The sequence below is a fragment of the Rhinoderma darwinii genome, chromosome 4 (assembly GCF_050947455.1).
Source record: "Rhinoderma darwinii isolate aRhiDar2 chromosome 4, aRhiDar2.hap1, whole genome shotgun sequence".
NCBI lineage: Eukaryota > Metazoa > Chordata > Amphibia > Anura > Rhinodermatidae > Rhinoderma > Rhinoderma darwinii.
Genome location: NC_134690.1, coordinates 383,071,029 through 383,098,364, shown reverse-complemented (window position 1 = coordinate 383,098,364; position 27,336 = coordinate 383,071,029). Strand labels below are relative to the sequence as shown.

The window sequence follows — 27,336 nt, the reverse complement described above, 5'->3', positions numbered from 1 at the left end:
GTATTATGTGTGTTACATCTGGCCTTTTTACTTGTTTTACTAGCTGGGCGTTGTGAATAGAAGTGTATGATGCTGACGAATCAGCATCATCCACTTCTCTTCGTTAACACCCAGCTTCTGGCAGTGCACAGACACACAGCGTGTTCTTGAGAGATCACACTGTGACGTCACTTCCTGCCCCAGGTCCTGCATCGTGTCGGACGAGCGAGGGGTTTGAAAATCTGGTGACAGAGCCTCTTTAAATGTGCCACCAATAAAGCTTTTCTCAAATCCAGGACTAAGTACCCCCAACAGGTCATGTTTTCAAGTGTTTTCTCTTTGGCAAATCCCCAAAATTTGACCTGTTGGGGTTATTGAGGACAGAAACACACAACTAAAAGAGGATGTGAATAAGACATGTACAAGCCCATTGAATCCACAGGGTAATTCTAAAAGCTTAGAGGCACCAATAGTCAGTGACTGTAGATGATTGGGCTAGGGTGAAAGAGGGTTTAAAAAAAGTTTCCAATTGTCTATTTAAAGCAATGCTTCATATGTGCCAATTTTTGCTATCTTTGAAATCATGTACCATGGGGAAACTGGTCCCACTTCGTCTGGTTTCGACAATCGTATTTTAAATTGGGGAGCCTGTGCCATATGCCAGCCATTGGAGTTTTGCTAATAAAGAACCCTAGAGCAACTGTTTAGGGAAAGACTTTATAGTCCTACAGTGCCGAGAGCATGTTGAAATCCCAAATAAACATGCTGAGATAATGGAGCCATCAGATTTTCTTTTAGTACCAGTAATCTTGTAATGACTTCCTTGAACATTGTTCTTATTTTAATATGTTTTATGTAATACGTAGATGATATGCATGTTTTTGTATTCTACCAATAGATAACAGTATTAAAGAAAAGTCACCCACAAGTCCCCAACGGCAAGTAACGTCGACGGTACAAAATATTGGTTCCATGGAAAGACCAAGCAAGAGGAGGATGGGATCAAATATCCCAAGTATTACTGTAAGTGACTGGAGCTCTGAAGAAGACATAAAGAAATCACATGATTCTAGATGTGCATCCAGATTGTCCGGCCAAACCTCAGAAGAAGGAAACCAAAACAAGAGGCGAGGGAGTGAAACATATCTTACAGCTTCGGAAGAAAGCAACTCTACCTGCGAAGATGATAATCTGGGGTCACTTACGAGTGACCAAGTTCAACTCTATTCTTTGCACAAAGGACTACAAAAAAGTAACAATTTTGGAGGCAAAAAATATTTCACATTCTCAAGTCAACGGTCGAAACTAAACAGTTCTTCTGATGACCTAATCTCTAAATCTCAACTTCATGATTCCAACTACTCATTCTGCTCCAATGATACCACCACCCCAAACCAAGCATTTACACCACCTATCACATCTAAGGTGTCTAACTCCACAGCACTTTGTACTAGTCCTAAAGATTTGGCAACCAACCTACCATCACCAAAGCAACGAACTCCTAATATTTTAAATGTAAATTTGTCTATGGCCAAGAAGCATCTAAGTCAACCTCAGATGAGTTCAGACAGGCTGTTTGGTAAAGACAGAAATGCTATAAGCATGGTTAAGCCATATAGACCGCAGGAGACTGACATTGATTTGGTTGATGAGCAAGCTGCTAACATTTTGCAGAAGATGGATACAGGATATGGTGAAGGCTTATTTTCTTATGATGTACCACAGAATCATACTGCCGATCAGACTTCTTTAAGTTCTCCAGAGAAGATTGCCTGTTCAAAACCTCCAACGCCTCCCTTACATCGATTTCCTTCTTGGGTAATTACGTTTACCTGGTACTCTTGGTATTATTACTATAAGAATGTGTTTCAAATTATAAAAGGTAGCAACAGCTAGTGGTTCACAAATTTTTGTCGAAGTCCTAGAGTTGGATGGTTATCATAACTGATAACATACCCAGAAGCATAGCTAGGCTTTCCTTCGTCTGGGGTAGAGATTCAGTTTGCTGTCCTAGACCTGTATCTTAACACCCTGGCCAAAGCATAGTAGTGTGCTGGCATCCAGTACCTGGGGCACATGCCACGCCAGCTGCCCCACCCCCACTGTCCCTGCACATACCTTTCACCAGCATTAAAATATGATATAGTATTTTATTACTATTGTAAGTTAACATAACATTGTTAAAGTGAAATCAACATTCTTTACTTAGTTGGATTACGATACGGCAACCTAATACATCGTTGTCCTGCTTCTAATAGCAATAGTATTTTATTCTAGTCTAGAACAAAAGAAGACACTATGGGACAAGTGTATCAATGTAGGCGAATGTGACATCCTGTATGGGTCACTTTTTGAATTTTTTGCGTCCTGTATGAATGGTGCAGGCTTACCCTACTAAAATAAGCGTTAGATTTACATTCATCTGTGCATTTTAACAACTATTTAGAAACAATTATTATATAATAAATACAGATGATGATCGTTTTTTTTTTTATATGATCATTATTAGTCTTTATATATATATGTATATATATATATATATATATATATATATATATATATATATACTTAAACTTTGGAATCAATATCTGTGTATATGTTTATACCAATAATCAGTGTTTATAATTGTTATATCTACTAACAGGAAAATCGTATATACGCCATTGCTAAATCTGGTATGAGAATGTCCGAAGTTTCTGTGGATCCTAACATCAAGAGTAAGTTTCACATTTATCGGATATCTTAGGGTGTGTGACTGTTTATTTTGTCTAATCTCCTCTGATAAAATGTATTAATAATATAGATGCATTTATGCACAACTAACTCTAAAAATCGATGTCACATTTTTTGGCAACACATAAAATGAACAAGTCACGTTGATGATTACTTATAGTGGGCTTCTTAAATAATATTGACTGCGGAGCAGAATTTTTAAGACTGGCGTTTCATATGCCAGTCTTAATATAAGGAGCGCTTGAGTACAATGCACCTAATTTATCTAAAGGCACACGCCTATTCAAAAAGAATCTATAATTGATGCCAGCTTCTGCCGTAAATTATAATAAATTTGTCAGGCCACCAGTGACCACGGCTCTCCCACTAAGCCCCACCCATTTTCCTATAGGGAGGCAGAGGCAGTGTAAAAATGCAAAAGTTGCCGAAAACTGGAGTAGAGTGCTTGATGAGATCCCCCTACAGGTCTCAAAATGTGTGGGCATCCATATATACTCCTCATTCATATTGAGTATAGCAGAATCCGCAACACACAATTAGTTCACAAATCAGTAAATGTTTGATGCTTAAACTAAGTGTAGATTTATTTCCACATACAAGAAGACAACAGATATTGTTATGTGCAATATTTTCGCTCCGGATGGGATCTTTTTTGAGGATATCTGGAAATATAATAGAGATAGCATAAGTACATAATGTTGTTACATATAAAGCTAAATATAAAAAAAGCTAAACATGGAAGGTACCTGTGATGACACATCGTCAGGGGTATCAGTGACGTTTATCAGCATGTAGCATCATGTATTTATGAACTAGGTCATGGGTAGTAGATGACGTGGAGCACACTGGAAGCAGTAGATAAGCCCAAAAGTAGAGGAGAACGGATCAATGGTGTGGTGCATGGGTCTGCAGACCAATATGGCTGTGTTCACATGCGCAAAACAGCCGGACCAGAGAAGACTGGAGTGGAAGTGGCTAGGGGCTTCACCCGGTTGCCCAGTAACCAAGGGCCAATTAGAGAGGAAGAAGCCTCATCTGATTGCACAGGGGCTAGCAGGGAGTGTGAGGTATAATCAGTAGAGTATAATAAGACTAGGTATAATGCAAGCTGTCGGTGCCCAGTTTTGCATCCACCAATCAACCGGACCGGCACTGGTGTTGAGCCATTTGGAGGGGGTTGAGCCATAAATTGGCAAAAAATAATAATATATTTAATACATATATTAGACACTTAAGCCTTGGTAAAAGCTATCAGTTCCACACTAGACCGAATGATTGATTGGTGAATAAATATAGCTCAACCCCTAATTCTGGTAGAAATGTCTCTCGAAAGAGATCGGAGATTGTGGTAAATCCCTTTCTGAACCTCCACAAAATATTATACACCCTAATACTCTGACAGTCTGATATATACTTATCATGTCTGCGATATCCCAGATAATTGTGAAGATTTAGTGGGTCTGTAAACAGAAAAAATATATACAATAAGAATACAACAATGACAAATCTAGTAAAGTAAAACAAATGCAATAAATATACTCATAAATAACACATAAAGTATAACAAATCACATCAAAAATGTATGATAAAATTGATATTCATGGTTCTGTCTGTGTGGTTCCATTGTTTGTAAGACATGGATCCAATATGCCACTTTCTCTTTCAATCATTGTATCCGGTTAACTTCACTTCATAGGATAGTGATGTGTTCCAGAAACTATAACTGTACTTAGGAAACTAAATGGCAGGAAATTGATCATTACTTATAGAGGTTCTATTAAATGCTATAGACTACATGGCTAAAAGTGTATGAGCATCCATATATACGACTCATCCATATTGTCTATCTCGTGCCAAACCATGGGCATTGTTGTCCAGTATTTACACACCCTTCCAGGCTCCAGCGTTGTCCTGGTTTTAACTGAAAGCTGAGCACTGTGAAAGTGCTGCAATAACAGAAAAAAACATAAAAATGTTAAAAGAAGAATATTATGGCGAAATTACATCTGCATTCTGGCCAGAACAAGGAATCAGCAGAACTGGAAAGAAAAAGGACAAATTATATTTTCAGTACTTATTAACGGTAAAAGTAAAGTAATAAATATGTAACAGTACTGGCTCCAGGGTTACCTCAGATATTTGATAACATCAGTAGAGTTGATCAGTTTCCTGTCTGCCTAGATGTCATGAGCTGGTCTTCTTCATGCTTTTTGGTGTTTTTTAGGTACACAATACTAGGCCTTCCTCTAGAACACTGGACTTATTCCTTTGTCTAGGAACAGAAGATAATTTCAGTCAGTTTCCACCTATCTTCTACAGGAGAACAGCTGGTCTTCTTTCATAGTTGTCTCCTGTCACACCGGTTGTTGTCTCTTGAGTTGGAGTAGTCACTGTTCTCCTGGCATAGTCATCAGTAACACAATACTCTTCATCGAGAATGCAGGTGACGACGATCCGTGTCTACCTTTGTCCAGCACTCAAAAGTGGCTTCTGTATCGAGATAAACATTGCAGCTTCTTTCTCACACTGTTATCATCTCCTCCACTCCATTCTGTCCCATACACTACATGTTGGCATATAAATTTAAGAAAACTTATTTTTTGGGGTGCGACTTACACCCATCAGTCTTTGTCTTGAGGATACCATGTTGTGGCTTTGCGCCTTTGTTCCTTCTGTCTTCACATTTGGAGGTTGTCACTTTGCACATATTCTCAACCTTCGTGTTGCATGTAACCAGCTTGTCCCTTGGGCACAGGGCATTTAAGGGTGTAGGGTTTCTTCTGTCCAATACAGGAAATCTACTTTTCTTGGCTGATCATTTCTACTTTGAGTTTGGTGTGCATTCTCTGCCCTATAGTATAGCTCCTGTCCTATCACTCTATGTCTCAGGTTGGGTTTTGGCACAATACACATTCTGCTCTTGGGAAATAATGTCATGTCTCTGGCATGGACTGCAGGGACATAAAGGACCTAAACACCAACCAAAATCCTGTCGCACCACAATGTGTTAAAACTTCATAAACCAATAAACACATATAACACCGTTGATAGGAAAAATGGGAGTGGCCACAGCTTTTATTTTAAGATTATTTTATAACAATTAGGTAAACAGGTACACAAAGAAACCGCCCTGAAGGTTTGCATAACCTTATAGTCAAACATCCACCTTCCGTTTTCCTGTAATGGCAAGAAACTTCTGCCAAGGCAGCGGGTATGTAGGGTACTAATCAGCACTTCCTTCAGGGCTAGCTAACCGCCAACTGTGACATCTACAATAAGGGTATGTTCACACGAAAACTCAAAAACGTCTGAAAATACGGAGCTGTTTTCAAGGGAAAACAGCTCCTGATTTTCAGACGTTTTTCGCGCCGTTTTTTACGGCCGTTTTTGGAGCTGTTTTCAATAGAGTCTAGGAAAAACGGCTCCAAAAACATCCCAAGAAGTGACCTGCACTTCTTTTTCGCGGCCATTTTCTCCGCGCCCATTTTTCAGCGCAAAAAAACTTCCCGTCGGACTTCTGCTTCTGATTTGTCGACTGTTTTTCGGATGTTTACGGCCAGAAAAACGGCCGAAAATAAGCCGTGTGAACATACCCTTAAAGAAGAGAAAACACAGAAAAACATAAATCTTTTCAACAGCTACATACATATAATACTGTAAATAAATTAGGCAATGGCGCACAATAATGAACTGTACTTAAAACTAAAACATGACTAGACAGGGAGGGAGAGAGGGAATTGAAGATTATTGTATCCTCCCTCTTCTTCACTTTTAACAATTCATTATAAAACATTACTACAAAATATAATTTTTTTTAAATGTGCAGAATAAATTATATTAAAAACAACATTATCAATGTTATGTTCATTTTAATATTATCATCTTATCACTCATATATTTGTGATTTACCTGTTGTGTTTAGGTATCTCAACAGCATCATGTCCCACATCTGGTGTCTACACATCTCTCATATACAAGAACCTAAGTACCCCTGTCTACACCACATTGAAGGGGGTATGGAATAAATTTAGTCCTAAATTTTATTTTAATAACATCTGTAATTTTTTTTTTACTATCTTATCGATAAATCAAAGGGGTTTTCTGGGATATAACATTGACGGCTTATCCTTAGGCTAGACCAACAATGTGTGATTGATGGATATCCGTCCCAAGGACCTCCACCAATCAGCAGAACAAGTGTTTATCCAGGCACAGTGGCTCATCCGTACGTGTTGCTGTGCCTGGTACTGCAGCTTTGCTCCATTCAGCTTAGATCTCTGGGGCATCGTGCCTCCTTTGTTCTGCTGATCATGGGGATCCTGGGTATTGGCCGCCACTGATCACACATTGATGGCATATTTTCTGTATATTCCCCGTAAGCCCCTTTAATCACATTGGTATTAATGTTATGTTTTAATACTTAGAAGGCCACTCAGATAAGCAATAGTCCCTTGGAAGACTCATCGGGATCTGAGGAGGAGTTAAGCTCCCGGTCGAGTTCTCGGACTTCTGAGTCAGACTGTAGGAATCAGAGTGAAGCAGGAAGTCCCCGGGCTTTGAAAAGAGGCAAGTGCACGATCATTGAGATTTCTTAGAGGATTAATGTTAGCATTAAAAATTCACTTTATAATCAGAATATATGTATTGCGTTTGTATGTGTTTTTTTTTTTTTGCATATTGTTATACGCTCCTATTTATCACATGCTTTCCTACCCCCATACCCTTCAGACATATTCATCTCTCAATGCAGGGCTGGATGGCCACCTTATAATGTATCTGTAGTAGCGTCGGATGTTTTCGGCTTAAAGAGAACCTTTCACCTCCCCATACTTGTGCAGCTGAATGCAGCATGTAATGGGCAGGGCTGCACAAACCCTGGGGAACTTTACATTTTTTTCCTACCCTCCTCTGTTATTTAGATATTGGTGCCGTTATATTTGGCGCCCGATATTTAAATAACCCCCTGAACTGTCAATGGGGCATGTAATGGCAAGGGGGTGTGTTACTATGGCTGTGACACTGTCCAATCAGATACAGACAGTGTTACAGCAGCGAGGATAGAGGAGAGAGTGTGCGCGTGCGCAGGCTCTCACTCTTCAGCTGTCAAGATCAGTCTTCTGCCGAACTGTCAAGGGGTCGTGTCACTGATAAATCTCCCCCAATGACTTTGACGGCTCAATCCTAGAAGTATATAGATCAAGTGATATTAATATCAAGTATATTAAGTATTAATAAAGACAAATAGGTTATTTGTGCATTAAGCTAAAAAGGTGGTTGCAAATGATCTGGTCTGAAGTCAGCATCAGAAAGATTTGTTGTCTTTTGGTCTCATAGGCTCTGTTGTGGCAAGGCCCCTTTATCATGTCAGGACGTGAGCCCATTTGGTCCTCTGGTGGATCAGGGCATCCTTGACTTTATTGATACATAGCTTATCATATATTTCATGTTATATTAAAAATCCATGGCAACCGCTCATTATTAATATCTTACAAATCCCGGCCTGTGCTTCATTTGATTCAGATCTTGGGTAACTCATTTAGGGCACACGGTAGTTTGGTTACATGACATTGTAAAGTATTAATAACTTAAGGAGACGTATTCGCCGTATCGATGCTACATGTGGCTCTAATCATGAACACAACCTTGAAACCAAGTCAGATAACTTATTTGTTCAGATTCAATATTTGGAACAGATGTTTTATTCCTGGTTTTGAGACGTAAATGGACAACAGCTGGAAAAATGTTACTGACAAAGTGAAGAAAAATTGTATATATTTTCAATTACGTAATGTCCTCATAAAACTGTTTTGCAGTCTCCTGGTAGTTTGGTATACGTTCTCCAGTGGTGACCCTACAATTCAAGCTGGGTGTACAAAATTAGAAAAACGTGGCTGCTTTCTTCCAGAAAAAGCACCACATATGTACAAGGGTTGTGTCTGGAATTGCAGCTTAACTGCATTGAAATTAATAAGGGTGAGCTGCAATACCACACGCAACCTGTTGATTGGTGTGGCACTGTTTATGGAAGAAAGCAGCCAGGTTTTTCTAATCCAATCAGGGGAGTACATACCCTATGTGCAATCTGTGCAGCTACACATGGGCCCCGTAGGTAGAGGGGCCCAAAGATATCTTAAAAACAGCTCTTTACTATCTATTAGATTACAAGTAAGGGCCTGAGCTAATAAATTTCATGGCTCCCAATTATTGGTGAATTGTTAGAGATACATAAAGGGGGTGCTTCATGATGAGAAATTGGAGGGCAAGGGGCCCATATACTGTTTTGCTGTCTGTGTCTGCCCCTAAATCTTGTACAATCACTTCAATTATATAATTAAGTATTGGACTAGCACAGAGCAGGGCAGTGGGGAAGAGCATAACGGGCATGCCAAGTGCAATAAGTAACTTATTACTATTATGGGGGCAGAGGGGCATCTGAAAAAGTCTGCATGCAAACATTTGTAACAGTCTCCCTATTCCTTTTTCCCTGGTAGACCACCTTACTCCTCAAAAAGACATAAGATTCTAGCAAAAGTTTCATCAATACTGGGCTCGTGTATATAAAAAAGCAGTGGTGTAGAAATCGGAGGTGCAGAAGTGGCCAGCAGAACTGGGCATCTGACAGGCTCCTCTGCTTTATGAGAATTCGGCAGTACTGTAAAGCCTCGTTCACATCAGTCACCCTTCCGTACATGGGTTCCGTTAGACCTTTCTGTCGGAGGAACCCATGAACGGAAAGACAAACGGAAACCATAGCTTTAGTTTGCATTACCATTGATTTTAATGGTAATGCTTCTGTTTTAAATGGTTTACATTTGTCTCTGTTCCGTAAGGTTTCCGTTCTTTTAGCAGAAACAATAGACTATTGTTCTCCATAATAAAATGGAAACCTTACAGAACGGATACAAACAAAACATTGATATCAATGGTAATGCAAACCGAAGCTATGGTTTGCGTTTTTCATTCCTTTGATGGGTTCCTCTGACAGAACGTTCTAACAGAACCCATGTACGGAAGGGTGACACTGATCTGATCGAGGCCTTACAGTACTGCCCACTTCTCATAAAGTAGAGGAGCCTGTCAGATGCCCAGTTCTGACGGCCACTTTTGCACCTCCTATTTTCACACCACTGCTTTTTTATATACGTGAGCCCACTAGTAGTGCAGAGGCGTAGCTAGGTTCTCCAGCACCCGGGGCAAAGATTCAGTTTGGCGCCCCCCCCCCCCACCAACCTCTTTCCCGACATCTCCTTCCCCCTCGCCATGTTTGTTTTCTCTACCAATCGACGTGTCATTTATTTTTATGAAACGGGAGCATAAAAACATTTGTACATTTTACAAGCAATATGGTTCTATACACAACACCAGAACCAAGCTCAGTACATATATACAATACCAGCACAAATACAGCTCAATTTAGTGCAACCCCTGCCGTATAGGTGTGTACGGCGTAAAACTACAGCTCCCAGCATGGCCCAAACAATGATAAGGATATGCTGGGAGTTGCTGTTTCACAAAAAATAAATCCTATCCTAATCATACCACCCATCATCTCGCTGCAGATCATACAGTGACTACAGTGCTGATTAGAGGCAGAATAAACATTTACATTAAGTGACTCACCGGTGACGTCTCAGATTCTAGTTCTTTTTCTCCATCCGGTCCAGACCTCTATGGTGGCTTCTCCCGGTCACAGCCCATTTCTGCAGTTTGCCGCTCACATGTCTTCGGCTTCTCACTTTTCCAACATTTCTGCACCTATAAATAAATATAAAGTTATCATTATACCACACACTATGCCCCTAAATATAATAGCGCCATACACTGCACCTCTAATTATAATAGCACCATACACCATGTCACACACACACACACACACACACACACACACACTGTGCCCCCTTTAGATAGTGCCTGCCATAGAGCCCCCTGTAGATAGTGCCCCCATATAGACCACCCCTGTATATAGTGTCCCACAAATAACTCCCCCTATAGTGCTCTACAGATAGCCCACCCCTGTATATAGCCCCCTGTAGATATAGCCCACCCCTGTATATAGTACTCTACAGATAGCCCAACCATGTATGTAGCCCCCCTGTAGATATAGCCCACCCCTGTATATAGTGCTCCACATATAGTCCACCCCTGTATATAGTGTTTCACAGATAGCCCACCCCTGTATATAGCCCCCCTTGTACATATAGTTCACCCCTGTATATAGTGCTCCACTAGATAGTCCACCCCTTTATATAGTGCTCCACAGATAGCCCACCCTTGTATATAGTATATACAGGGGTGGGCTATCTGTGGAGCACTATATACAGGGGTGGACTATATGTACAAGGGGGCTATAAACAGTGGTGGGCTTTCTGTGGACCACTATAGGGGGAGCTATTTGTGGGATACTATATGCAGGGGTGGGCTATATCTACAGGGGGACTATATACAGGGGTTGGCTATATCTACAGGGGGACTATATCTACAGGGGGACCATATCTACAGGGGGACCATATCTACAGGGGTGGGCTATATCTACAGGGGTGGGCTATATCTACAGGGGTGGGCTATATCTACAGGGGTGGGCTATATCTACAGGGGTGGGCTATATCTACAGGGGGGGCTATATACAGGGGTGGGCTATATCTACAGGGGGGCTATATCTACAGGGGTGGGCTATATCTACATGGGTGGGCTATATCTACAGGGGTGGGCTATATCTACAGGGGTGGGCTATATCTACAGGGGTGGGCTATATCTACAGGGGTGGGCTATATACAGGGGTGGGCTATATCTAGGGGTGGGCTATATCTACAGGGGTGGGCTATATCTACAGGGGTGGGCTATATCTACAGGGGTGGGCTATATCTACAGGGGTGGGCTATATACAGGGGTGGGCTATATCTACAGGGGTGGGCTATATCTACAGGGGTGGGCTATATCTACAGGGGTGGGCTATATCTACAGGAGGGGCTATATCTACAGGAGGGGCTATATCTACAGGGCTGGGCTATATACAGGGGTGGGCTATATCTACAGGGGTGGGCTATATCTACAGGGGGACTATATCTACAGGGGTGGGCTATATACAGGGGTGGGCTATATACAGGGGTGGGCTATATCTACAGGGGTGGGCTATATACAGGGGTGGGCTATATCTACAGGGGTGGGCTATATCTACAGGGGGACTATATCTACAGGGGTGGGCTATATACAGGGGTGGGCTATATACAGGGGTGGGCTATATCTACAGGGGTGGGCTATATCTACAGGGGTGGGCTATATCTACAGGGGTGGGCTATATCTACAGGGATGGGCTATATCTACAGGGGTGGGCTATATCTACAGGGATGGGCTATATCTACAGGGGTGGGCTATATCTACAGGGGGCTATATACTATATAGCCCCCCTGTAGCTATAGCCCACCCCTGTATATGGTGCTCCATAGATAGCCCACCCCAGTATATAGCCCCCCTGTATATATAGTCCCCCTGTATATAGCCCACCCCCGTAGATATAGTCCACCTGTATATAGCCTACCCCCTGTAGATATAGTCCATCTGTATATAGCCCACCCCCTGTAGATATAGCCCACCCCAGTATATAGCCCCCCTGTACATATAGTCCCCCTGTATATAGCCCACCCCCTGTAGATATAGTCCACCTGTATATAGCCCACCCCCTGTAGATATGGTCCCCCTGTAGATAGCCCACCCCATGTAGATATAGTCCACCTGTATATAGCCCACCCCATGTAGATATAGCCCCCCTGTAGATATAGCCCCCCTGTAGATATAGTCCCCCTGTAGATATAGCCCCCCTGTACATATAGCCCCCCTGTAGATATAGTCCCCCTGTAGATATAGTCCCCCCGCAGATACAGACACACACGTCTATTACAGTTAAAAAAAAAATATTCAAACTCACCTTATTCCCGCTCCCACGCCGTCCGGCAGCCATGGAGACCTGCGCTCTTCTGCGCAGGTCTCCAGGGGGTTGAACACAGCGTCTATGAAAGGCGCTGATTGGCTGGGCAGGATGACTTTCCCTGTCAGTCAGTCAGCGTCTTTCATCGACGGAAGCTTCACTGGTACAAAAGGTACCAGTTGCTTCATTCGTGGAAAGGCGCTGAATGGCCGGGCACGGAACGTGCCCGGTCATTCATTGCTTCTAATTGTACCTGTGTCCTTGCGACACAGGTACAATTATAGTGCAGGAGGAGGTGGCGCTTGCGCCCCCCTCTAAGCTGCGCCCAGGGCACGTGCCCCGCCTGCCCCCCCCTAGCTACGCCCCTGAGTAGTGAAACTTTTCCCAGAATCTAATCTATTTTTGAGGAGCAAGGTGGTATACCAGGGAAAAAGGAATAAAAATAGATACAAATATGTTACTTGCACAGTGACGTAATCATGTTAGACAGAGCTTTGCATTTTGGGAGCAGTGTTAGGCCCCATGCACACGACCATAATTTTCATCCCTAATTACGGGATCTGTAATTATGGATGAAATTGCGGACCCATTAATTTCTATTGGCCACGGGCACCTTTCCGTATATTTCCGGATGTGAGTTTAGGCAGTAGAAATGATCCGCAAAATATATAACGTCCTATTCTTGTCCACAATTGCGTCATGGACTCGCCCATAGAAGTCTATGGGCGCTTCTGCAATCGCGGACGGATACGGGTGTGTATCTGTAGCCGTCGGATCCGTATTTGCAGACAATAAAAACTATTACGGTCGTGTGCAAATCACGGCATACCCTACAATATGCTATAGCTTGCTCTGGTAGAAAATTCCCTTTAGGCCGGATTCACACGATCATGTGCGTTTTGCGCGCGCAAAAAACGCGGCGTTTTGCGCGCACAAAAGGTATTTAACAGCTCCGTGTGTCAGCCCCGTATGATGCGCGGCTGCGTGATTTTCACGCAGCCGCCATCATTATGACACTCCGTTTGGATGTTTGTAAACAGAAAAGCATGTGGTGCTTTTCTGTTTTCATTCATAGTTTGACAGCTGTTGCGCGAAGCACGCGCGTCCCACGGAAGTGCTTCCGTGTGGTGCGCGTGTTTTTCTCGCACCCATTGACTTCAATGGGTGCGTGATGCGCGAAATACGCACAAAGAACGGACATGTCGTGAGTTTTACGCAGCGGACTCACGCTGCGTAAAAATCGTGGAACTGTCTGCACGGCCACATAGACTAATATAGGTCAGTGCGACGCGCGTGAAAATCATGCGCGTTGTACAGACGTATTTAACGGTCGTCTGAATAAGCCCTTAATGTGAAATGTTTTATCATCTGGTCTGAGTGAAGAATTAATAAGAACGTCTTCTCTCTGCAGGCATCTCGTTTTCTTCCATGACATCAGACAGTGACTATGCCATCCCTCCCGATGCTTATTCTATTGACAGCGAATTCTCAGAACCAGAACAGAAGCTTCCAAAAACCTCTTCAAGTGACAATGGGAAAAATGTAAGCCACATGGGCCGGAATACTGATCTCCTGCTTTTAATCAGCATATTTTCCAACATGTGTACTGAATTATTAACACAACTGAAGTAATATTGGGAAAATACAGAAAAAAAATGATCATTGTACTCATCGATGTGGAATGACTATTTATTTCATGAACTAGAGTAAATGTAAGCACAGTGGCGTAACTATAGGGGTGGCAGCATTCGCAATTGCGACCGGGCTCCGAAGCCAGTGGGCCCGCGGCCCCCCCCGCACCACATCAATGAAAAGTTACTACAGTAACTTGGGCCTATCTAATAAACTACATGGCCCCTGTTACTATAGTAACTGACAGTACTTACCCTCCTCTTTCCGGTGGGAAGCGGAGGTCCTGACGTCACAGCTCTGCGCACAACATCCCGACCCTGGATGGAGTCAGGACCTCCGCTGCGGCCGAAGATGATGGTAAGTTTAATACCACTGTCTGCTGGAGCTGATAGGTCAAGGTTCAACTCCCGGGACCCCCGCCAATCAGCTGTTTTAAAGGGGGTGCAGCGCTCGTACGAGCGCTACTTCCCCTTTATTCCGGTCACTTTCTCACACTGTGAATCGCCAACACGGACTTGTCAGCGATTTACAGTGTGAGCAAGAAAGGGAAATGAAGGGGAAGTAGCGCTCGTCCAAGCGCTTCACCGTCTTCAAAACAGCTGATTGGTGGGGGGTCCCTGTGAGTCGGACCCCGACCTATCAGCTATTGCTGGCCTATCCTGCAGATAGAACATCAATGTTTAGGGACTGGACAACCCCTTTAAGATTACCATGTTCAGCTGAGATACAGGGTCCAACAAACAGTATCACACATGCACATGGGCCCTGTATCTAAGCCTACCATATGTGTTAGGCTGTGTTCACATCACCGTTGCCCTTCCGCTGAGGGGTTCCGTAGGAGGTTTCTGTCAGGTAACCCCTCAACGGAAAGGCAAACTGAAACCTCAGCTTCCGTTTATCTCACCATTGATCTCAATGGTGACGGAAACGTTGCTAAAGTTTTCAGTTTGTCACCGTTGTGACAGGGCTCCGCTGTACTTGACGGAACCAATAGCGCAGTCGACTGCGCTATTGATGGCGTCAAAACAATGGTGATGTAAACAGGCGCTTACTAATGTTTTTTTTTGTGTTTGTGTTTTTTTACAGGTTCGGTTGTTGGACTACGTCGGATTCGAGGGCTACTTCGATGACGGCTTTTTTTTATTATCAATAAAATGTTTAACGAGGGTGGTGTTTTTTTAAAACTTTATTGCTACCACCTTAGTAATGGCGGCTGACTGATTGACAGCGTCCATTACTAAAATGGGGCTTAGTGTTAGCCAGTGAAAAGGCTAACAGTAACCCCCTTCCCACCATGGTAATGCTAGGCTGCTGCTGCTGCTATGTTGTATCTGGCTGGTTAAGAAAAATGGGGGGGGCCCCACGTCATTTAAAAAAATAAAAAAATAAATAATTGGAAAGAACGATGTAGGGTTCCCCCATTTTTATAACCAGTCAGATACAACAGAGCAGCAGCAGCAGCCTAGCATTACCAGGGTGGGAAAGGCCACTGTTTCTGGGCTTTCCCAGCCTAATAATACCAGCTTGCGGCCGCCCCAATGCCCGACCATTGCTACAGATGGTCAGGTACTGGATCATACCCGGCTCTTCAAGGCACCCCTGGTGGCGTTGGGTACCTGGGTAATAATGGGGGTTAGTGCTAGCCTTTTCACCAACTAACACTAAGCACTGCCTTAGTAATGGACGTTGTCAATCAGCCAGAGGCCATTACTAAGATGGAGGTAATGAAGTTTAAAAAAATACAAAGACATAGAAAAAATATGTTATTGAAATAAAAATCCCACACACAACCTTCATTATCCATTTTATGGAGAATTTCAAACACGCCGGTATCGAAGTAGTCCACAAATCCGAAGTAGTCCAACAACCGAACTTGTAAAAAAACACAAACACACAAAAATAATTAGTAACACATAAAAAGAGCAAAATAGTTCTTATACTTACCTTTCCTGGGACCAGCGCTGGAGCCCCAATGTCAGTGAGCTGGTCCCTATATCTAATCCTATCAAGTGTGATACTGTCTGCTGAGTCACTGTATCTAGTCCTATCCATAGCTATAGGTTCAGAGTGCTATAGATATGCTGTCTCCTATATATATATATATATATATATATATATATATATATATATATATATATACACATACACGCACACACATTTTTTGGAGGGTATATGTATTGGGGCTATTTCTCCTGATGTTTAAAGATCTCAGTGACGCCCCTGGCTGCTAGTGCTGCATCGTTGCTGAAAGCTGCGGGCCGTCGGCCATAAGAAGAAGTTTGTGGGGGCCCCAAGAAGAACTTTTGCATCTGGGCCTGTGAGCCGTTAGCTACGCCGCTGTGTAAGCATATACGTTTCCAGGACATTTATCCATTTCTTATTTATCTGTTTCTGGGACATCTGAATGGCAACCAATATGGCCACCTTGACAGCTCTCACAGCAAGTACCTCCTAACACTCTTATTATAGTCCTGAAGATCAAATCTGCCTATTTATACAGCTGTGTTCAAACATGGGATACAGGGCTGACCTTACGTTAGATGATGCCCTGTGTGGTACCTTCTGTTGCCACCCCATCCTCCATATGATGTACTGTCATATAGTATACAAATACCCATACCAAATATTGTCTAAGTATAAGTGCCATACAAGATGGCGCCCAAACAACAGTGTCATACATTGGCCAAATAACGTTTCCATACAGTTGCCTATATAACAATGCTTTACAATGATACCTCCTCCATACACTGCAAAAATAATAAACTAAACAGTGCCAAAAGTAAATACCACCATAGAGTGCTCAAATAATACCAACACACAGTGACCAAATAACAGCTCCATACATAATCTAATATCAGAGCACAACAATGTCTAAATAATATTGCTATACAATTAATAATAGTGGTAGTCAGAAGTATCGGGTGCAAGGCCATCTGAGATGCCCCCTTCAGTACACCCCTTAGGCCAGCCCTGATGGGATAAATCACTTCATACACAAGTGGATTTGCTAGGAAAGGCAGATATAACAATTTAACGGTTAAATGGTTTGTCCAGTCATAAGAAATTGATGTCATATCCTCAGGATATGCCATCAATATCTGATCTGTGGGGTCCGACTACCCGCACCACTACTGATCAGCTGTTTTGAAGGAGCCATACGAGCGCTGCTTCCCCTTCATTACTGTCACTGCTCGTACTGTGAAATCCCGACATACTTGTAGAGGTGGTTCACAGTATTACAGCCATCTCCCATTCTCTTGGATGGAAGAAGGCTGTAATACTGTGAACCACCGCTACAAGTATGTTGGCGATTCACAGTACGAGCAGATAAGAAATGAAGGACAAGCTCCTTCAAAACAGCTGATCGGCGGGGGTGCTGCAAATCGGACCCTCACCGATCAGATATTAATGGTCTATGCTGAGGATAGTCCATCAATTTCTTATGACTGGACAACTCCTTTTAAAAGCTTTTATAATTTTGACATCATAATTGTAATGTCAGGATAGGGAGACAGACAGGTGAGCCCTAATCTACCCGCCACTCAGTCCCTGTCTACTTGCACAGCCCGTCCTAGGCGACGGCGTACAACTGGGCGACAGTCCCTACGCTCAATATGTGCACGACAGACAAAACAAGACAAGGGTACACAGAAGCAAAGGGAAGTAGGGCAGTTGCCCACGGCAACACCGTGAGCAACAGAGTAGTGGACGAGCCGAGTCAAACCAGGAGAGTACGTGGTAACAAATGCAGAGCAGGAGAATAGTCAGTCAAGCCAGGGTCAATATGAAGCACAGGTCAATGGTAACAGCAGAAACAGCAGAGCCAGGAAACAAGAGAATCACAGGCAAACGACAAGCAGCAAATGAAGGTATACATAGACCAAGGGCGGGAGCTAGAACCGTCTGGCCAGGCTGCGATAGGCTCTCCCACTCCTCAGCCTACCAGCCTGAGTGGTAGCAGATCGAGTTACTCTAGCAGACCTAGGAACAGATGCAGGCTGATTAACCACGGGCGTCGACACAGAAGCTGTGTCAGCCAAATCCTTTACAATAATAGTTATTTTTGGGACAACCCCTGTGGTTCCAATAGTGGAGGAAATGGAGGTAGGTTTATGATAGCCTTTCATTATGAATTATTATTATTTTCTTCATGTGCTGGAGAGTATGTGTAATGGAAAGTTAGGTTTTATGATTTCCTGTTAAAAATGTAATTGTTACTAAGGTAAGCAGGAATAAACTAAGAATAACAGTAGCATTTTCACACGTGAAGGGTGGAGAAGGATGGAGTCACCTGTTTTTCTGATAAGCAGACACATTTCTATAAAATAACACATTAGATGAGTATATAAAACTATTCTTGTGTATTCACATTCATATATAGAACAAACAAGTCCCCAAGAGAAATATTTAACTTGCATGGCCTGCGGGATCATCTGTGTGTCATCACATTATCTTGTCTGTTGTTGTACTATGTGCTGACCTCTGTGGTTTGCTGTGCTAAACAATATCACCAGTATAAAGGTTAACTGGAGACTGCCATCGCTTCTGTCCCTGTATTTGTAGTCTCTTATAATAAATTTCCAGTATTCTTTACCAAATGCACACAAACCCCAACAGGTTTCTGGCATGTGGCTGAAAGGTGCGGAAAAGTGGATTATTGTGTAAAATCCAAAAATACAGCGCATGTGGTCCAGTGCATGCCAGATTTTAAGGATGTTAGCTTTGAGTACTAAGAACATATAACCGAAAAGTCTACTTTTTTCCCCACTGTGGGACAGTTCTAAATCAGTTTTCTTTTAGGGGATAAAATTCTGTCCTGGTCATGTGATGATCACACAGGTGCACGGTTCGTTACAGTTACAGTATGTGTATCAGAGTAGTGCATTGTAGCGATCCCAGCCCCTGTGTATCATCACATGACCAGGACAGAATTTTCTCCACTGGAAGTAAACAATTAAGGTTCCTAATGCATGACAGCAAGCAGAGCTCTAAAAACCATGTGGAATGAATACAGAAAGTATATTGGAAAATTCTATAACTTTTTATTATTCAAAGAAAAAAAGTTGGTAACAACTTTGCAACCATTGTATGAAATTCTAAATGGTTGTTATTTTTGAGATCGCCGCAAAGTCGTCTTATTACAACTTGCAGGCAGCCCGTGTCACCTTGGGCTTCTATGTTGCTCTAACTCTGGTTCCAATGACCAGCGGGAGGTCCGCTCGTTGCGTTCGTAATACGGGCGCAAAAAAGCACCCATATTACACTCATGTGAAAGCGGCCTTAAAGGGTTTTTTCCCAGAATGCTAGTTTTACAGAATGTTCCAGAAATGTCTAATAGGTGGGGGTCCCACCTCTCCCTTTTGCCTTTTGTAAGAACAAGGTCCCTAGACCTCCCCGTTCCGCCACATCCAGGCAGAGATAGAATGAAGAGGTGGCTGAAATTGTGCGGTGCTGTCTCAATTCTATTCTATGGGACTTACCAAAACAGCCGAGCCGAGTTTGCTGTGGATATGCCATAAATGGTGGGAAAAGTTACAGCTGACAAAGAATTTTTGGTTGCCTCCTGATATGATAAGTGGGAGATTATATTCACTGTGGTTACAGTATCACTTTTTTTTTTTATTCAATGTAATGATATGTATTTTAGGAGCTATTGGAGAAATCTGGATACTTGTTAAAAATGGGAGGAAAATTAAAAACATGGAAGAGAAGATGGTTTGTACTTAAAGGTGGTGAACTGCTGTACTACAAATCTCCAGTAAGTGACAGGCTTTTATATTATTTGAATATCTTTTTGTATGCAGTGTTTCTGAAAATAATGTTTCATTAAATTGAAGTTTTTATATGTTTTTGCTAATGTTTTGCAAATTTTTGGCATTTTTTTTAGAGTGTGTATGTTGCACTATGTGAATGTTCCCCTTTTAAAACTACGCTTGAATAATTTTTCAAGTATATCTTTATAGCGCTCAGGAGCTTCAAGTAAGTTCTCTGCATAGACATAGATGTAAAACATAATATGCTGGATACCTGCAACCACCACTAGAGGGAGCCCAGGAGCTTACTGCATACTGTTTTAAAATTGAGTTCAATGTATAACAGTAATAATAATAATAATAATCTTTATTTATATAGCGCCAACATATTACGCAGCACTTTACAATTTAGAGGGGACATGAAACAAACAATATCAGACATTACATAGTGACAAAGTTCATTTACTATTCAAACCTGGGGAGTGAGGACCCTGCTCGCAAGAGCTTACAATCTATGAGGACATAAGGGAGACACAAAGTGTAACAGTGTTTGTTCTGTACAATGGTCCGGCCATTTTTATACACATGCGGTGGTAACATAAAGCTGCATGAGCCGGTCACCAGCCAGTATCCGTGTATGACGGACATGAAGAGAAGGAGTGTGAGGGAATCTTATTCTGATGACTAATCTAAAAGGAGGGCCATGGAAAGGAGTCAGATTAGGGAATGTTATAGGCCTGTCTAAATAGATGTGTTTTCAGGGCACGTTTAAAACTGTGGATATTGGGAATTAATCTGATTGTCTGGGGTTGCACATTCCAGAGGACTGGTGCAGCACGAGAGAAATCCTGGAGACGATAGTGGGAGGTTCGGATTATGGAGGATTTTAATCTAAGGTCGTTGGCAGAACGTAGAGCCCGAGTAGGGTGGTAGACAGAGATGAGGGAGGAGATGTAAGGAGGTGCAGCACTGTGGAGAGCTTTGTGGGTGAGAGTAATAAGTTTGAATTTTATTCGGAAGGGGATGGGCAACCAGTGCAGTGACTGGCACAGATTAGAGGCGTTGGTGTAGCGGTTGGTCATAAAGATGAGCCTGGCTGCTGCATTGAGGATAGATTGGAGAGGGGAGAGTTTAGTGAGGGGAAGACCGACTAGTAATGAGTTACAGTAGTCAAGACGAGAGTGAATCAGAGCAACAATGAGAGTTTTGGCAGTTTCCTCCGTAAGAAAAGAGCGGATTCTGGAGATGTTTTTGAGGTGAAAATGACAGGAGAGTGAAAGTGATTGTATGTGAGGAGTAAAGGAAAGATCTGAGTCAAAAATAACCCCGAGACAGCGGGCGTGCTGCTTAGGAGTGATGATAGTGCCACACACAGAGATGGAGACATCAGGTTTAGGGAGGTTAGTAGATGGTGGGAACACAAGGAGCTCAGTTTTAGAAAGATTCAGTTTCAGATAGAGAGAGAGGACATGATGTTAGAGACAGCGGACAGACAATCACTGGTGTTCTGTATTAGAGCAGGGGTGATGTCACGGGAAGAGGTATATAATTGGGTGTCATCAGCGTAGAGATGGTACTGGAAGCCAAATCTGCTGATGGTTTGTCCAATAGGAGCTGTGTAGAGAGAAAAGAGCAGCGGACCTAGGACTGATCCCTGAGGAACCCCGATATCAAGGGGAAGAGGAGAAGAAGTGGAACCAGCAAATGACACACTGAACGAGCAATAGTATGCAATAAGTTCCGAAGCTCCCCCTAGTGGTGGCTGCAGCTGAAATGTTATATGTTATAAATCCATGTCTATGCAGCGAAATTGGGCTTCCAGGACTATAAAGTTATATTTAGAAATGAATAAGCACATCATTTGAACTTTTGGCGTAATGGAATAAAATGGTATAAAAGGGTAAACATTCACTTTAAGACTGTATTCACACATGGTGTTTTTGTCATGGTTTGTTCTGTGGATTGTACTGTGTTTTTTTGTAAAGATAGAATTTTTTTTAGAAATTTGTGCAAAAACAAAGTGGCAAAAACTTCTACAAAAATTTGTGAATATTGCTTTAAAATACATGACAGCTGGGGTCTGACCTTTATTAGCATAACTGTAGATAACTTACGATGTTTAATGATATGGTAGAGAACACTAAACTCTGAATCATACGTGTTTATGTAAAGTTCTGAACTTTGGATGAACAGTGGTTTATATTTGAAGTTATTCATCATTTATATCCGGCTCTGAGATAATTATACTTTTCCCAACAGAGTGATGTAATAAGAAAACCCCAGGGTCAAATTGAATTAAATTCCTCCAGTCACATAGTGAGAGGTGATGGGAAGCAGACCGTGCAGGTAATATAATAATCAAGTATAATGAATTAAATTGTTTAGCTTTCCCTGTAGATTTAATTCCCATTGGGCAGTGTGTCGTGTGATAACTGCCTTACATAGAAATGGAGCTGTTCACCAGACTTAGTTTTACCTTTTTTGTGCTCTGTTTGCTATCTAAACCATGTCAAAGGTAGGAAACATTTCTTTAAAGAGGATCTGTCACCTCTCCTGACATGTCTATTTTAGTAAATACTTGTATTCCCCATGAAATAATAATCCTGGAACAGATTTTCTTAGAACTGTGGGTTGTGTCATTCCTCTGTTATTCCTCCTAGAAATATATGAATAAATTGACAACAGGGTGTTACCAGTTGGGGGCGTGTCCTTACACAGTCTCACTCTGTCAGCACTGATTGGACAGTATCAGTCTGTGTAGTGACACACCCCCAACTGGTAACACCCTGTGGTCAATTTATTCATAAATTTCTAGGAGAAATAACAGAGGAACAGCATAGAGTTCTAAGAAAAGATGCTCCAGAATTGTCATATTATATAGAAAAGAAATATTTACCGTTATTATAAAACAGAAATGTCAGGAGAGGTGACAGGTCCTCTTTAAGCAAAACTTATTTTAATTGGCCATGTTCTATAACACTACATCCACTAGGGGCACTGTCCTATGCACCAAATCCGACCATGATTCTGCTCTCTGGCCCAAAAGTCAGCACCAAATAGTGTTTGATTTGGTACAGATTTTCAGAAGGATTTTCTGCTGTGGAGAACAGCAGAGGGGAAAAAACTAAATAAAATATACTCGCCTCCCATGGTCTCCTGTAGTTATGCGTCCAATGTGACCTTTGCAGCCTGTGATTGGTTTCAGCGATTACATGGGCCAAAACGTTAACCGAGGAGGCTGGCTGGACAGGGAAAAGCATTGTGAGCAGGGATGTGGAATTCCGCAGCGTATACGCCACATTTGACATACTCTTAGGTCAACTCTTGATGCACTTTAGAATATGTTATTTATTACCTAATTACTTTACACATTTATTTTCTCTATTAGTCCAGTAGTTTTGGTAGCCTTTATAAGATTACTGTCCTAAAAAATGGCTTTTACACACAGTGCTTATCCGCGTTACTCGTTTCTTTTTTAGCCATTTTTTGAGGTGGCTAAAACACAGCAGCCTGACAGTTAGGGTATGTGCACACGCTAGCTGGCTTTTACGTCTGAAAAGACAGACTGTTTTCAAGAGAAAACAGCTGCGTCATTTCAGACGTAAAAGTTCCTCCTCGCATTATGCGAGGCATCTTTGACGGCCGTAAGTTTGAGCTGTTCCTCATTGGAGTCAATGAGAAACGGCTCAAATTACGTTCAAAGAAGTGCCCTGCACTTCTTTGACGAGGCAGTCATATTACGCGTCGTCGTTTGACAGCTGTCAAACGACGACGCATAAATGACAGGTCATCGGCACAGTACGTCGGCAAACCCATTCAAATGAATGGGCAGATGTTTGCCGACGTATTGGAGACGTATTTTTAGACGTAAAACGAGGCATAATACGCCTCGTTTACGTCTGAAAATAGGTCGTGTGAACCCAGCCTTAGTTAAAAGTAAAATAGTAAAATAGTAAAATATATGTAAATGGATACATATACTGCATTTTATTTTCTTCGTACCATTTTAGTGACGCTTTGGGGTGAGTGGTGTTTTTATCAATACACCGCGTTCCAAATTATTATGCAAATGTTATTTTTCGCTGATTTTCCTAAATAGTCGATGCAAATGACAGTCCGTATAATCTTTAAGCCATCAACCGTTGGCGTATAATGCAAATTTTATTGAACAAATCTCCTAATGATAACAGATTTTTTTTTAGAAGTAAAAAACTCAAAATGCACTGTTTCAAATTATTATGCACAACAGAGATTAAAATATTTTAAAGGTTGTAAAGAGAACTAAAATGGTAATTTGTTGAATTTGCAGCATCAGGAGGTCATATTTACAGAAATCAAAAGATCTTTCAATAAAAAAAACTTAGCAGGCCAAGTTACATGTTAACATAGGACCCCTTCTTTGATATCACCTTCACAATTCTTGCATCCGTTGAATTTGTGAGTATTTGGACAGTTTCTGCTTGAATATCTTTGTAGGATGTCAGAATAGCCTCCCAGAGCTTCTGTTTTGATGTGAACTGCCTCCCACCCTCATAGATATTTTGCTTGAGGATGCTCCAAAGGTTCTCAATAGGGTTGAGGTCAGGGGAACATGGGGGCCACACCATGAGTTTCTCTCCTTTTATGCCCATAGCAGCCAATGACACAGAGGTATTCTTTGCAGCATGAGATGGTGCATTGTCATGCATGAAGATAATTTTGCTACGGAAGGCACGGTTCTTTTTGTACCATGGAAGAAAGTGGTCAGTCATAAACTCTACATACTTTGCAGAGGTCATTTTTACACCGTCAGGGACCCTAAAGGGGCCTACCAGCTCTCTCTCCGTGATTCCAGCCCAAAACATGACTCCGTCACCTCCTTGCTGACGTCGCAGCCTTGTTGGGACATGGTGGCCATTCACCAACCATCCACTACTCCATCCATTTGGACCATCCAGGGTTGCATGGCACTCATCAGTAAACAATACGGTTTGAAAATGAGTCTTCATGTATTTCTGAGCCCACTGCAACCGTTTCTGCTTGTAAGCATTGTTTAGGAGTGGCCGAATAATAGCTTTATGCACACTTGCAAACCTCTGGAGGATCCTACACCTTGAGGTTCGCGGGACTCCAGAGGCACCAGCGGCTTCAAATACCTGTTTGCTGCTTTGCAATGGCATTTTAGCAGGTGCTCTCCTAATCCTATTAATTTGTCTGGCAGAAACCTTCCTCATTATGCCTTAATCTGAATGAACCCGTCTGTGCTCTGAATCAGCCACAAATCTTTTCACAGTACGATGATCACGCTTAAGTTTTCTTGAAATATCCAATGTTTTCATACCTTGTCCAAGGTATTGCACTATTTCACGCTTTTCGGCAGCAGAGAGATCCTTTTTCTTTCCCATATTGCTTGAAACCTGTGGCCTGCTTAATAATGTGGAACGTCCTTCTTAAGTAGTTTTCCTTTGATTGGGCACACCTGGCAAAGTAATTATCACAGGTGTCTGAGATTGATTACAATGATCCAAAGAGCCCTAAGATACAATGACATCCATGAGTTTAATTGAAAATCTAATAATTAAATGTTTAAGACACTTAAATCCAATGTGCATAATAATTTGGAACACGGTGTAGGCAGCATGCTTCCTAATAGAACTTCAAAATTCACTGGAACAACAACCGCCAGTACAAAATTAAACAGATCGAACACAAAAAGGGCATAAAAACATTTGCTTGAAAATATTGCAGGAGATTTTTTATTACTGTCTAAGGCCCTATTCACATTGAGTTTTTTTGCAGGCAGAAAATTTTGCCTGGAAAAATCAGCTCCGTTTTTTTTAAGCGGTTTTGCACCACAGGTGTTTTTTACCGCGTTTTTGGCCACAATATTTGCCGCGTTTCTTGAGGTGTTGTGTTAAAAAAAAAAATAACAGCCAAAGGAAAAAACCACGGAAAAAAATCGTGTTTTTTCCGTCTCCCATTGACTTCAATGGGGTTTTTGAGGTGAAAAACGCCTCGGGGTAGGGCTTGTCGTTCCTTTTTCCCGCGGCTGTTTTTTTTCTCGCGGGAAAAAATGCCTCCACCTCCCATTGAAATCAATGGTAGGCAATTTCGGCTGTTTCTTGCCACGGTCTCTGCTGCAAAAACCACGTAAAAATACTCCATGTGAACAGAGCCTTAAAGTTAGATAGAATAAAACTACACCAGCTGCCCCAAACTTATCATGGTGGAGCACGCTGTATGATGAATTTGGTGCATCTTGCTAAACACGTTACATAATTATCTCTTCCTTATGCCACCTCTTGACTGGCATACCTTACAACAATATTTTGCACGCCGTTGATAAATCTGGCACATTTCACGAATCCTCTTGGCCATGCCTCTTTTCCAAGACACTTTTCAAAACTAGAAAGTTGCAAAAAGTGTCTAGAATACACAATAAAGTTGGCACATACCATGTACGCACCTTTTTTGGTGGACTGTGTGACGGAGGAATAAGGCCATGTTCACACGTTCAGGATTGTGTCAGGATTTAGGCACAGATTCCACCCCTAAATCCTGACAGAATCTGCTCACATTCTTCCGACAATGCATGTGAATGGAGTATTTTATACCGCATTCACACGCTCAGGAAAATATCCACGCGGCATAATAAACGCGCTGCGGATTTTAAATTCTGTAGCATGTTCAGTATTGCTAAAAAGCTGTGGATTAGCTGTATTGAATTACAATGGGGCTAACCCCTGTGCGGAAACACTGGCCAATCTGCAGCAGAAATCCGAGTGTCAGCTGCAGATTTCTGCCACGCATTTTCTGGTGATGTCACGTGCGAACATAGCCTGAAGGTGTGCTTTTTAATGGTAAAGTTTCCTAACAAACAGAAATACTCATAACTCAACAGTATATTTAATGTACCTTCATTGTTTAGTTGGTGACAGAGAAGCGGACGTATTACCTGACAGCAGATTCTCCGAATATCCTGGATGAGTGGGTCCGAGTCTTGCAGAATGTCCTTCGAGTCCAGGCAGCCAGCGTGCTCTTCACACAGCCCGATGTTAAGCCAACAGTAAAGGGGCTGCTAACAAAGGTGAAGTACATGAACCGGAAATGTGCCCATATAATATAATAGAATAGATGTCCTCGCATTGTATATTTTAATAGCGAAAGTAATCAAAATGCAACATTCTGGGTTGGAAAAAGAGCGTTTTATTAAAGTGGTGGTTTCATCAAGACAACACTTTTTTCAAATGAACCCAGCCTGGCGATCAGCTCCTGAGTGATCGGCTGCTGAACCCCCCCAGCAAATAGCTGATATGCCATTCTCTTCTCCTGCAGCAG

The 27,336-nt window shown here is 42.1% G+C and overlaps 1 protein-coding gene across 1 annotated transcript in view; it reads left to right on the top strand.

The window, feature by feature from the left end:
* The window catches only part of PLEKHH2 (pleckstrin homology, MyTH4 and FERM domain containing H2), a 128,990-nt gene that overhangs the window by 70,987 nt on the left and 30,667 nt on the right, over positions 1-27,336 (top strand). The window contains exons 8-15 of the mRNA XM_075864581.1: positions 878-1,797; positions 2,624-2,696; positions 6,635-6,726; positions 7,137-7,278; positions 14,046-14,176; positions 19,914-20,024; positions 22,279-22,365; positions 26,927-27,085. Coding sequence (XP_075720696.1) covers positions 878-1,797; positions 2,624-2,696; positions 6,635-6,726; positions 7,137-7,278; positions 14,046-14,176; positions 19,914-20,024; positions 22,279-22,365; positions 26,927-27,085 — 1,715 coding nt within the window. The remainder of the gene's footprint in view (positions 1-877; positions 1,798-2,623; positions 2,697-6,634; positions 6,727-7,136; positions 7,279-14,045; positions 14,177-19,913; positions 20,025-22,278; positions 22,366-26,926; positions 27,086-27,336) is intronic.